This window comes from Maylandia zebra, linkage group LG4, assembly GCF_041146795.1.
Source record: "Maylandia zebra isolate NMK-2024a linkage group LG4, Mzebra_GT3a, whole genome shotgun sequence".
Lineage (NCBI taxonomy): Eukaryota > Metazoa > Chordata > Actinopteri > Cichliformes > Cichlidae > Maylandia > Maylandia zebra.
Window position 1 is genome coordinate 36,914,522 of NC_135170.1, and position 14,057 is coordinate 36,928,578.

Consider the following 14,057-nt stretch of genomic DNA (forward strand, 5'->3'; position numbering starts at 1 on the left):
TGTGAGTTTCCCATTACGTCGTAGCTACTCGGTGCTTGTTGGAAGTTTAGGGGTTTTTCCGCTGTAAAAAGAAGTTTTCTTCCCACGCACAGCGGACACTAATGTTTTTGTCACTTTTTATGGAATCAAACTCAAAGTAAGGTCAGTACTTCCACGCTTTAAACGCTGCACGCTCATACTCTCTCTGCACTCGATATGTGATCCATTGTTGATCTGCACACAGCTGTTGTCACGAACGTCACACTCGCTTACGTCACTGTCATGAGACATTCTCGCAAAAAATATCACGGTTTTAGTAACGCAGCGTTCCTACGGGAAAGTAACGGTAATCTAATGACCGTTTTTGCAATAGTAATCCCTTACTTTACTCGGTACTTGAAAAAAGTAATCAGATTACAGTAACGCGTTACTTGCATTACTGCCCATCTCTGGTAGACATAGATGCTTCCTTCACTCCTCTTTCAGACCATCTGTCCTCTCTGTCCAACAGGTGAACATTGGCATCCTCAAAGAGTGACCTTTGACCTTTAGATGCAGATGGACTGCTGAGTCTTGTCCCGTGGAGGTGGCTCTTCTATGTTGTGGCTGTTTGGTGTCTCCAGTGTAGTCTGAGCACTCCTCGCTGCTCTGCACAGCTACGTTGTTGAGTTTGTCTTTGTGATGAACCAGTTTATGTCTTTGTGTGTTGCTGGGTCTGAAGTACACTGGCATGTCGTGCTTGGAGAAGACTCCCCTGAGTGTCTCTGATAAACCTCAGTCAGTGATCACGATGATGTTTTGTTTCTCCATAGTTGGTGTCTGATCTTTTTTACTGTGGATCGTTTTTTCTAATGCACTCTGATAACCCTGCTACAGTCTGTTACTGTTATTAATACTTTCACTTTGTTTCATAGCTTTTGAAACATCTTGCCCAGCTTAGTTTTTCCTAAATTGTAACTTATGTCCTCACGCTGATGTGAAACGGGAAGTGGTTTATACTGAGCAGGTCTGCACACAGAGGTGCAGATGGGCGCAGGAGTGCTGCCTCTCACCCATATGTGGAAACTGAAGTGGGGCCGGTCTGGGTGACGGCTGTTGTTGGTGGCCCGGTACAGCAGAGGAGTGAGCCCTCGCGCTGTCACACAGGATCTCTGTGTGCTCAGCGCTGCAGCAAACATGAAAGTTGGAGCTGCACGGTGAAGTTTCACAGAATCACATGGGAGGAGGCTTCATCACAGCTCCGGCTCATCAGACGGCTGCTGGTGACTTTCTGCACTTTTCTTCAGGTACGGTTCTTCCTCTATGGTTGTGAGATATAAATCTGCTGCTTTCTGTGTGTTATTCAGATCAATATTCTAATATATTGATCAGCGTGCCTTCATCAGACTCAAACTGATTTATGTTTTAGAGTGACTGTCCCTCACACCTACAGTCACAGCACGTCAAAGGAAAGACGTTTTTCCACTGCACTCTGATTAACAGCACGCTGTTTGGCTCAGATGGTCGAGCAGAGCAGCTACTGATCGAACGTTGGTGGTTCAATCCTTGGCTTTCCCAGTCTGCATGCTAAATATCCTTGGGCTAGATAGTAACCCCAAGTTGGCCCACGGTGCGTGACTGTAAATGTTGGTGAGATTGCACTTGAGGTTAGAAGTGCTTATATGAATGGGTGAATGAGGCATGTTGTATACAACGCTTTCAGTACTCCAGGAGAGCAGAAAAGCGCTATATAAGAATCAGTCCATTTACTCTTGCTTACAGCATGTTTCTATTGCACTCTACTCTGATTAACAGCACTTTTCTATTGGACTCTAACAGCAATTTTCTGACTATCTCTCACTGAAATGGCCCAGTTTAGTCACTTTGTTTGATCCCTGGTTCTGGTTGGTTCTTATTGCTCTCTGGTTTCTTCTGCATGTTTGTGCTGCTCTTAAGGATTAGTTTGTAGAAGCTGAGCTTGGAATCATGAAGGATCAGAACTTAAACGAGGATGTGATGAAGATCCTGGAAGAAGCTCCTAATGCCAGAAAAGCTCTGAGGGAAAACTACGACAATCTGCTCAATGTGGCCGACTACTGCTACAACAACTACATACAGGTACTAATCAGGAGCTAGTCTTTGTTCTAAGCTAAGCTAACAGTTTCCCTTTGCCTCCAGCCCTTTTGCCAAGTTAGGCTAACCATGATGTGTCTCTATCAGGCTGGTGAGGGCAGTGTGAAGGCATTGGAAGAAACAAAAAAGTTCACCACCCAATCACTGGCCAGCGTCGCTTACCAGATAAGCACTCTGGCCAGTGGCGTCCTGAGTCTACTCGATGCCCAGACCAATCAGCTTCGCCACATGGAGTCGTCTATCAACCTGATTGGTCAGGTAGGCCCCACCCAGTCCATGGTGCTGATTGATGGTTAAAATAAGACAGGGGTCTTGGACTCCAGGCCTTGAGGGCCGGTGTCCTGCAGGTTTTAGATGTGTCCTTGATCCATCACAGCTGATTTAAATGGCTAAATGACCTCACATGTATAAAGCTCTGCAGAGGCCTGGTAATGAACCAATCATTTGATTCAGGTGTGTTGACCCAGGGTGAGATCTAAAACCTGCAGGACACCGGCCCTCGAGGCCTGGAGTTCAAGACCCCTGAAATGAGAGATCCTGTTTTCCTTTCAGGATAAGAGTGTAAGCATGATGTAAAGGTCCTGATTAGAGTCTGAAGCTCCTGACCTTTGACCCTCGCAGTGCTGTGGTTTTCACCTTAGGCAGAAAACACAAAGTCTACTCCGCAGGGGGCGCTGCAGGGAGGAGGGGCTGTTTTGTTTTTTTTTTCAAACAGAGAGTTTGGTTTTCTATTTTGGAACAAAGGCTACGTTCACTCTGCAGGTCTTGATGCTCAATTACGATTTTTTGATCAAATCTGATTTTTTTGTCTGCTTGTTCACACTACAAATAAAATGCGACAGCAAACGCGCTCTAGTGTGAACGCTCAAAGCGGCCGCATGCGCAAAAGAAGACGTCACACACAACGCGCTCTGTTTAGACCCAGACCAACAGTATTGTTTGACTGATGGCCTTAATATAAAGACTTGTTTCGGACTTAACGTTTCCCAATTTTTGCTTTAAGTTATTTTGTTATTTACATAACAATGTAAATAACCTAATAATGATCCTTATTGCTGTTTTAGAGGAGCGGTGCGTCTAGTTGCAGATTTCTGTCAGAATCTGCAGATTATACAGTACAAATAAAATGTTCACGTTTCTCCAACGTTGTTCCCAACAGTTTCACTGACATCTACACTGGATGGCCAGGAAGCGTTCGCGATGTCTTCTCCGGCGCTGATAATTGGCGTCTGTCTTGTGTCAGTGACGTAAAAGACGGATTTAATGCGACATGACCATCAAACAGCAGTCGCTTTCTAAAACATCGGATATGTATCGGATTCAGCACCACATACAAAAGTGACCCAGATCGGATTTGAAAATATTGGATTTGTGCCGTTCACACTGTCATAGCACGATCGGATTTGGGTCGCAGAGGGTCAAAAAAATCGGATTTGATGCGCTTTCGCCTGCAGTGTGAACGTAGCCAAAGTGGTCAGGCAAATGACAATATTGAAACTATCATATCACAAACTATCGTTTATGAAAACCTGGAAAAGTTTTAAAAGAAAAAGCTAAACCTGATCATTTACCCTCTGAACAAATTACTGAGCTCGGGGTCAGAGTCACAGTCGGTATAAGTTATGGACGGCTCTTCTGTGTCTGTAAAAACAAGCCGATGCTGAAGCAGCTGGATAGTGTATCGGGGCGAGACCACACACCTTTGGAGAAGAAGTTGCAAGTTCGATTCCCTTCTAGTATCCAGTAAGGGCCCTGTCTAGGCTCCCCATGCCAAACACCAATCCCTGAAATTGCGTGGCTACGTATGCAGCCTTTCCGCAGCTCGGACATGACGCATTTCACTGTATGTTGTACTCTATGTGAGTGTCTTACACCTGCATTTTCTCTAATGTCCAGCAGGGGACCACTACTCTGAAGTCTGCTTTCATAGAAGTATATGGGAAAGTGAGCCTCACCTGATTCTGAGCTCAGTGAACTGTTTCACGTTTCAGGTCCTTCAGAATAAACGTGAAGTCCATGTTGTAAATGCCGGTTTTTCGAAGAGTCAGATCCCACGGTAGCAGAGCACCGGAGACCTCTACCCATCCTGCCTCTCACCCTGGGATGGGTAGAGGCTAATAGTATCCGGCTGTTAAGTGATGACGTGACGAATCCTACTTCCGGGTCTAAAGTAGTCTGCGTTTAATATGGCTTTTGTGTTGTTAACATGTTTAATGTTTTGTATTTTCTTCTATTTAATCTCAAAAAGCTCCTAAAACAGTCAGTGATCACTGTTGACCTCCCTCGGCTTTTATTACCACTAATCATTTATTTAAGCTCAGTTTTTAAAACCTTAGGATGTAACTACAGCCCAGCCCATGCAGCAGTATATGAATGACTAACCTCGTATTGTGGATGGATTATCTCAGTTGTTCTCCTGGCTGAAGTTTGGTCCTTTTACAGCATCCTGCCATGCGATTACATTTGTTCCTGACCACCGAGAACACTCACGTTAACTTTTATCGAGTGGAAAAAAAGTTAGCTTGTTTATATTATGCTAACATAGCTGTGTCGCTAGCGGTCACGTAGCACATCATTATATACCAGCTAGCCCAACTTCAGTAACCCTACAAACGTCACTGCTGTTTAGTTTTCTGTCTTCATTTATGTTGGAAGTGATAACAGAGCTGTACGTTTTAATTTGTTTCCAAAACCCCGCAGTCAGGACGTGCTATATTGTATTTAGATAGAAGCTAGCGAGCTAACTCCCTGCTAACTTCTAACTCCGTTAAATGTCATAAATTCCGTTTTCATGGATGCCTGGATGTTAAACTCAATTGTTACACCTGGTAGAGCAGAACGCTGATCATTTTATTAAAGATGAAAGACTTTAGACAGTTTTTCAACTCTCAGTAATGCCATAGTGATCGTTTGATATATGGACTTGCAGCGGAGTTTAGGCCCAGACACGGCTAGTGACGTCAGACTGAACGACCGGATAGCATTAATTATATACCACAGTAGGCTGAATTATTCACATTTAGAAACGATGGGTGGACGGGCGGGTGTCACCCATGAAATGTTAGAAGCTTTGAATTTGAAAAAGAAGTAGGAAATGTCGAGTGCATATAAACAGTGTAATGCAGTAAGTGTAACAGAGTGGGAGGTTCTAACAGACTGAAGGTGATTGGTCGCTGTCCTCCAGCAGCACTACACCTGATTTAAGATAAGATAAGATAAGATAACCTTTATTAGTCCCACACGTGGGAAATTTGTTTTGTCACAGCAGGAGTGGACAGTGCAAAAGTTATGAGGCAAAAATTAGAATACAATAAGAATAAATACAGTACACAACTGTACAGAATAGAATAAAATAAAATACTATATACAGTAGAATAAAATAAAATAAATATACAATAAGATAAAAATAGAATACAAATACAAATACTATATACAACTGAGTAAAAATACAACGATGACAGAAAGGATTATTGCACTTAGTATTATTGCATATGTATAGATGTGTGTGCTTGATCAGTTAAAGTCTTTATTATGGAGTCTGACAGCAGTGGGGAGGAAAGACCTGCGAAATCTCTCCGTCCCACACCGTGGGTGCCGCAGTCTCCCACTGAAGGAGCTGCTCAGTGCTGTCACACATTTAAGCTAGCATCAACACAAAGCTGTGTTTCACATTACAGACTCAGTGCATCAGAGATGTATGAGCAGTATGACGTATGATTACAACCTCTTCAAAGGTCAGAGGTCACCTGTTTCTCCCTGTGTTTGTCTATGATGCCGTCACATTCACTGAAGCTCATGGTTTCTGCAGCGCAATAAATTTAAATGGAGCCACCATGTTGGACTTGCGCACACTGACCTGGTCCAGACGCGGGTCCATTAACCTCTGACCTTTGTCGTCAGACCGTGGACATGCACAAGGAGAAGGTTTTCAGGAGGGAGATTGGCGTGTTCACGGTGGTGAGACGAGTCCCACGCAGCCACAAGATCCTCCCTCCCACCAGCATGCAGCCACGCCCATCATACAGCCGCAAGCCAATCAACTACCAGCAGCTGGACAGTCTGGGCCACGGCATGAAGGTAACACACACAAACACAACCTGTGACATCAGCAGATGACTTCCAGGCTTTGCTCTGTTTTATCCACATGCTAAAATCCAGCAGAGCTGCTCTTTGGTCAGGTGATGTGAGCTTGTGCACAGTGACAGGTGTGGCCGGTGTGGGAGGCGGAGCTCTCGGTACAGTGTTTCAGTATTTCAGGCCTTTGTGGCCTTTGAAGCTCTGAAGACATGAGAGGGAGGCTCTGCAGCAGCTGGTGTGAAATCAGACACGGGAAAGCAGAAGTGACGCTCTGCTCTATGTGCTGCTTTCGCGATGCTAGCAGGAAGTGTCTGAACCACAGAAGCAGAAATGACTGTGCAGTGAGACTTCCTCCTTCAGATGTTGGGTCACCTCTGTAGGCTGCAGCGTTCTCGTGCAGGTTTAGTTTCATCTGTAACATCCTCTGTTTCTGTTCGGGAAAAGATGAGACTCGTAGCACAAATCCATAACAGTCGAGATGTCTGTGAAGGTTCTCAGTCATCCAGGTCATCGTAGTCTAAGGAGCTTGCAAAGAAAAGCGTCTGGACTTCTTTAAGTTGCTTGAAGACGTTTCACCTCTCATCCGAGAAGCTTCTTCAGTTCTAAGGTCAAATGGTGGAGAGTCCCAGATATAAACCTAGTGGGAGTTTCCCCCCCACAGAGGGACAAAAGGACCCCTGATGATCCTCTAATCACATGAGCCAAGGTGTGAAACTGGGTGTGGGTCCCAATCAGCCAGAGTTTCGGGTGTGTTCATTGTGAAACCTGGCCCCACCTTATCATGTGATTTCCTGAGGTCAGATGGCCCAGGATGTGAGTGGGCGTTAAGGCATCTGGGAAGGATCTCAAAACTGGATTATAGATGGCAGAGAGTTGGTGTAAACCCCGCCTCTGTTAAAAGATGGTCGCTCACAGGGGACGTAGATGCTTCTTTCACTCTTTCAAACCATCTGTCCTCTCTGTCCAAAATGTGAACATTGACATCCCTGAAAGAGTGACCTTTGACCTTTAGATGCAGATGGACTGCTGAGTCTTGTCCTGTGGAGGTGGCTCTTCTATGTTGTGCCATGCGCTTGTGAAGAGGCTGTTTGGTCTCTCCGATGTAGAGGTCTGGGCATTCCTCGCTGCACTGTACAGCAAACACCACGTGTAAGCTGTTCAGCTTTATAACTTTATAAAGTCAGCAAAGAGGCAGAGAAAAGAAGACCAGACACCAGCGAGGGAGGATAAGAAGGACAGACGCAACAACATTGTCATCCCCTATGTAGCCGGTGTATCAGAGAAACTCAGGAGAGTTTTCTCCAAGCATGACATCCCAGTGTATTTCAGACCCAGCAACACGCTCAGACACAAACTGGTTCACCCGAAAGACAAAACGCCAAAACACAAACTTAACAATGTGGTGTATGCTGTACAGTGCAGCGAGGAATGCTCAGACCTCTACATTGGAGAGACCAAACAGACACTTCACAAGCGCATGGCACAACACAGAAGAGCCACCTCCACAGGACAAGACTCAGCAGTCCATCTGCATCTTAAGGTCAAAGGTCACTCTTTCGAGGATGCCAATGTTCACATTTTGGACAGAGAGGACAGATGGTTTGAAAGAGTGAAAGAAGCATCTATGTCCACTGTGAGCGACCATCTTTGAACAGAGGCGGGGCTTACGACACCAACTGTCACATTTGTGGATATTTTTAATGTTGCTGTGCTGCACACACATAAACAAGGATGACCGTATTAACACAAAGCACTGCAACAGCCCGACTCTCAGCTTTTTGTCAAACACATTTTTATCTTGAGAGTAAAAAAAGACAGAAAGAGGGTGAGAGTTTCTCACATCAGCTGCAGCAAGCGCCGCACACTTCCTGTCTGCTGTCGCCTTCTCTGTGCAACACGAAGCTCTGCTCAGGTCACAAAACAGCAGCAACAGCAGAAGAAGAAGAAGAAGAAGAAGAAGTGCTTCTAAAATAACTTTAACACATTAACCACACACACTCACATTTGCTGTTCTGTCTTTGTGAGGACCCACATGCACACAGCACCTTCTCAGGCCCCTGACCATGAATCCACAAATGTTTCATTCACCCAGACAAAACAACTCCCCCCCCCCCCCCCCCCCCCCCCCCATTCCAAACTGTCCTCACAGTGCGGTGATGCCCCTCCACCCCGGTCCCCACTCACATGTGCACGCACACACACACACACACGCACACACACACACACGCACGCACACGCACGCACGCACGCACGCACGCACGCACGCACGCACACACGCACGCACGCACGCACGCACACACACACACACACACACACACACTCTGGGAGCCTGGCATCTTTGTTGAGCGTGGGAAAATGTTCAGAGAGACTAATTAGTGCTGCAGCAGCCTGAGAGGCTCCATTGATGCTCACATTGGTTTCTGTGTGTCCCCCCCTCCCTGCAGGTCTCTGGGAAACAGTCGGACAAAACCGGAACGATCCGCAAACACGGCGCCTCCATCAGGTTTACTTTAGTTCTACTGTGTTTCTATTCAGAGCTCCTTCTGCTTTCACATCAGCATGCTCAACAGGAAGCTGAGCTTTCGTGTGTCTGTGTGTTTCAGGCCCAACAAAGCTCCAGAGGCAGTCCAGTGCCCTGTGGTGCCCCCTGCTGGCGGGTAATAACCAGACACCTTCAATCCTCCGCAGCTTTAGGTCTGGTTTTAGGGTCAAGACCTCAGTTTAGCCCTGAGCTCTGACTGCCGCATCACAGAGCCTTCAGTTCGAGCTCAGGGCTGAAACCTGACTGCTGCTGCCCGAGGTTAAAGGAAGTCAAACCCACTGATGGGACAAACACAGTATCAAACAGCAACTCCAATTTGTTTTTCAGCTCCAGCTTTGGGAAACCTGTAGCTCCACCCACCATTCCCACCACCTGGCAGGCACCGCCTGAGGCTGACATCATCACCACGCTGCTGGACGATGCCCCACCTCCTCCTCCTGCTCTCATTGAGATGCCAGTTCCAGATGGCGCCTTGGCCTTGCCTCCCCCACCTCCTCTTCCTGGTTCATCGGGAGATATATTAGCCCCACCCCCCCCTCCTCCTCCCCCTCCTCCACCCTTTTCAGGTGCTAGTGCTCCACCACCAGCTCCACCCCTCAGCCTTGAGACAGGTGAAGACAAAACAGAAAAATGTTTTTTGATGATGCCATAGCAACTACAAATCAGTTAGAAATGCACAATTAGTTAATCCTGGTTTAGTTAATCTCTGATAAGCAGGTTCATTCATAGCTATGTCTGGATTAGTTAAACCTGGACTACTTTACCCTGTATCAGTGTGGTTGGTTTAGTTAAACCAGGGGTCGCCAACCTTTCTGATGGCGAGTGCCATTTAAAATTTCCTGAGAAGTCAGTGTGCCATATGATTCCATAACAATAAATTTAATAACGCTCTTTGAACAGTCACACACTATATAGAACCACTTTATAGAATTATGTTTGTTTGCAGATGTTGGCAGCTGTCAGCGAATAGTTATCAGCTATTTGGAAACAAAAAAAGACTTTTTATCCATAACAGCAAATGAACTGTACAACAGAAAATACAAATGCTATTTATGGTCTCCTCACAACAATGATAAGAAAAATAAACTGGGCCAATATGGCATGTTTGTTAATACAGAGACACACATGTTAATGTGATCTCTGGTCTCCCACTCAGAGACACAGGTCTCCCAGTGTCCAGCATTCAGACGGATACCTGAGGACTCATGTGAGAGAAAATCTGCTACACAGACATGTAGAGCCAAATACTGTCAATAAGGCCTCTGCAATGTTCTGAAGACAGTTAAACTTGTCAGGTAGTTCAATTCACTTCAATTCAATTTTATTTATATAGCGCCAAATCACAACAAAAGTCGCCTCAAGGCGCTTCATAGATACAGAGAAAAACCCAACAATCATATGACCCCCTATGAGCAGCACTTTGGCGACAGTGGGAAGGAAAAACTCCCTTTTAACAGGAAGAAACCTCCGGCAGAACCAGGCTCAGGGAGGGGCGGGGCCATCTGCTGCGACCGGTTGGGGTGAGAGAAGGAAGACAGGATAAAGACATGCTGTGGAAGAGAGACAGAGGTTAATAACAGATATGATTCAATGCAGAGAGGTCTGTTAACACATAGTGAGTGAGAAAGGTGACTGGAAAGGAAAAACTCAATGCATCATGGGAATCCCCCGGCAGCCTAAGTCTATTGCAGCATAACTAAGGGAGGATTCAGGATCACCTGGTCCAGCCCTAACTATATGCTTTAGCAAAAAGGAAAGTTTGAAGTCTAAAACTGAGTAGGTGATGTCCAGCAGGTGAACATGCAGCTCCATGAACACGCACAGCTGTGGATTCCAGCTGCTTCGATGTTGCATTAACTGGCATTAACTCAGCCAGTTAATGCGAGACAAATCCAGCTGCTCATTAAAGATTTCTGGTTTGATCAGAAAAGAAAACATTGGTCCAAACACCTGAAAGTCCCAAAAATGCATTGTGTCTACGGATGTATCCGTGTATCTCCGTGGTGCTGATGCTGTGCTGGGCCGACAGCTCCTGAAGCTTTTGAAGTGTCAGAATGTGGAAAGCTAATAACGTCCCTCTCACCAGTAGGCTAAGTTATTTTTAACCAGTTAACCAGTTAACCAGTTACGAATCTGGTACTTGGGGTTGCTAAGATACCGTCATTAAGAAGCGGCACAACTAATGTGTCTATGCGAGCTGATTTGCGATGTTCATCGCTGGCGCGGCCATTTATTTTTTGATGCACCTTCTTAGATTAATTCACTGCGTGTCGTGCCCAGGGCTGGACTGGGACAAAAAATTGGCATTTTGACTAGAGACCGCCCCCCAGGTATTAAAACCATAAAGCCTTTGAATGAAAACAAACGCTGTTGTGACAGTGATGTACAGTCTTGTTGGTATATGTATGATTTCTATACATTTTACATCAGATAGAAACCTTGGTTTTAAGCTTCAGATAATTATTTAATAACAGCAAGACATTTTAAATGAGAATAAGAAAGTATTTCTTTGTGCCCCCCTCTCCCTGTTAATGCCCCACCTGGCTGTAAAAAGTCAGCACAACGAAAATAAACTCCAGCTAAACTTGGTTTATATCTGACCCAGATAGACTGCAGGTCATAACTTCTTACCTGATGTTCAGTTCACCTGACACTCGGACCGGCGGCCGCCTCAGGTCTCTCCTCCTGCCTCCCCTTTCTCTCATCCACCTGCTGGCCTCCACCACTTGCTAATGTTACTGAATCTGTGGAAGCACCGCCATAGCCACCACCAAACAACTGAGTCATTTTTACACACAGACCAGCATCTGGCCAATCCACCACCTTTCATTGTTTATACCGTTACAAAAAAAAAAAAATCATCGGCCCACCGAGCAAATGCCCGATTGCCAGTCCAGCTATGGTCATGCCATCAGTTAACCCTTCGTGTGCCAACTGTGGCACGTGCCCAGGATTGCCGACCCCTGAGTTAAACCATTCTTATTCACATCGCACTGTAACCCTGATCAAACTGTGTGACATCATGATGACATCTCGTTTCCTCCCTGTCCTCAGTGGTGGAAGAAAACAGTTTTCCTTGTGCCTCTCTGCCTCCTCCTCTTCCTCTTTCTGAAGACGACGGCTTCCCTCCGTTGCCCGGTGACACCGCAGACCTGCTGGCCCCACCCCCTCCACCCCCACCTGACCAGGAGATAGACGGTAGCATTTTTAATATTGAACTGTGTGTGCGTTTCCTGTATAAAGAGACTGAAACATTTAACAATTGTGCAGTTTAACCCAGTTTGGAGCCTTTGAAAGTCTGATATTATGCATATGCAACAACTTTTACTGTGAAGATGAATGAACCACTGGTGCATGTGCAGTTTGATTTTCTAAAATCAGCTTTCCTCGACTCACCGATAAGTCTCAAGATTCTCTGAGAAGGTTCAGGTGAAGAATAAATCAGTGAACACACTTCCTGTGTGATACATGGACAGTCCGAATCATTCACAAATCTGGTATTTTAAAAGACGCCAGAAAGCTTCCATTCCAAAAATGTGCAGTTTAAGTAGCCCTTTCTTCTTCTGTGGTGCTTTTTGTCAGCCTTCCTTTGCTTTGTTTTTCTCCAGTCTTTTCTTTTTCTGTGGTTCTTTTGCAGTGACCCTCCCATCCAGGAGGAGTCACCGCCGTCACTCACCCCCAGCCACTCGCTCTCTCTCTCTGAGGGTCCGCTCAGGCCCCGCCTCTCGCTGCCGCTATACCCGCTCTCTGTTCCTGCCTACTGTCCAATCACGTAAGCACAAAGTCGGGGAGCTACAGGTCTGAGAAGTCATGAGGTCCTTGAAAGGGTTCTTGAATATCTTTCAGGGCCATAAATGTTCCTTAATAATGTTCCAGGAGTTCCAGGCCTTTATTTGCCCACTATTCATTTCAATCCAAACTTTATTAGGAATCTGTCGTGGTCCTGATCAGCGACAGTGTGAAAGATGGACGTAGCTAAAGCGCCTTATAGCTGCATTGTTTTTAATGGCCATCAGGGGGCGACACCGTTTCTTTACTTCTGTCATCGACTGTTCGGGCACTGAACTGGCTAACAAATTACAGTTTACATATCATTAACCAATGAGGCTGCAGTTTCACACTCAGACCCGCCCTTTGAGGCTTCAGAGCAGGACTTGACTAACTGATGGCTGATGTCATTGTAACGGCGTCCATCTTTGGTACTGCCTGTGGTCTCAGACGATCACGCCTTCATCATACTTTTTTCTGTCTGTCAGTCATGATTCCCCCACCTCCCCCCTATCCTCCCCCCTGTGCTCCGCCTCGTCTTTCCTCCTCTTCATCTCGGCTCTGCTTACCTGCTCGTCTCGAACACCTGGGTAAGACGAGAACTCTGCTGCCAGCATGCCGTACTCTTAGAGGTAGTGCTTTTGTAGAATTAGAACATTAATACGCACCTGCCTCCTCACCCTCGTAGATCTGGAGATCCCAGCCCCACCTCCTCCGCTCTCATTGGATGATATGGCGAGGTTTGATGACATACCGCCCCTCCCACCTCCGGTGGATTACGACACCAACGCCCCTCCAGATTACATTGAGAAAGGTACTGAGGTGACATCACAGTTTGCTGTGATGACATCATTCCTACAGTCTGTGGCTTGTCTAACTGCAATTCCTTTTTGTGTCCAGTGAGGGCGCTGTACAGCTATGAGGCTGTGAAGCCCGATGAGCTGTCCTTCACTGAGGGCGACATCATCTACCTGACTCAGCGCCATGAGGACGGCTGGTATCAGGGCGTCCTGAACGGCAGACAGGGCTACTTCCCTGAAAACTACGTCGAATCATGTGGCTAAATGAAGCCCCGCCCCCTCATGTTTAACAGCCCCACTGTAGCATCCACTGAATGATTGTTAATGTAGGGTAACTTGTTGCACACCTCGGATCAGGTAGACTTCTCTGTTCTTAGCTTCTGGTTGGTGTCCCCACACCTGAGTGATTAACGCTTTGAGCGCTCGTACAAATCCTGTGATTAATGAAATAAAGTTTTTTCTTCTCAAAGCAGCAGCCGTGTCCCTCCCTGCAGTGTGTCCTCTGTCCTTCAGAGGGCGCTGCTACTGTTCGGTCTCTCTGTCTTCCTGTTTGTTTCTCAGGGGCTTCAGCGTTCAGACTTGTTTTGTCTGATTTGTCTCGTCTTTCAGATAGAATAGAATAGAATAACTCTTTATTGTCATTGTTACAAAAACGATGAAAGGCAGTTTGGCATCTCTCCACGTGTTTGAAGTACACAATAGTGTGAGTATTTACACAATACCACAGATAAATTTACACTTACACAAGAAACATATGTACAAGTTATAGATACACTTGC

The 14,057-nt window shown here is 46.0% G+C and overlaps 1 protein-coding gene across 3 annotated transcripts; it reads left to right on the plus strand.

Moving 5' to 3' along the window:
• Window positions 1-677: 677 nt before the first annotated feature.
• abi3a (ABI family, member 3a) lies at window positions 678-13,747 on the plus strand. Of its 3 annotated transcripts, XM_004556543.6 has the most exons (12): window positions 678-1,265; window positions 1,915-2,076; window positions 2,179-2,349; window positions 5,992-6,168; window positions 8,613-8,671; window positions 8,772-8,825; window positions 9,038-9,321; window positions 11,765-11,908; window positions 12,348-12,482; window positions 12,967-13,068; window positions 13,167-13,292; window positions 13,379-13,747. In XM_004556543.6, the coding sequence occupies exons 2-12, from the start codon at window positions 1,945-1,947 to the stop codon at window positions 13,540-13,542; spliced, it is 1,548 nt and encodes a 515-aa protein (XP_004556600.1). In that variant the 5' UTR covers window positions 678-1,265; window positions 1,915-1,944; the 3' UTR covers window positions 13,543-13,747. The 3 variants fall into 3 exon arrangements, with proteins under 3 accessions (XP_004556600.1, XP_076739637.1, XP_004556601.1); XM_076883522.1 differs by lacking the exon at window positions 12,348-12,482 and having other exon boundaries at window positions 737-1,265; XM_004556544.6 differs by lacking the exons at window positions 12,348-12,482; window positions 12,967-13,068 and having other exon boundaries at window positions 746-1,265.
• The last annotated feature ends 310 nt before the right edge of the window (window positions 13,748-14,057 follow it).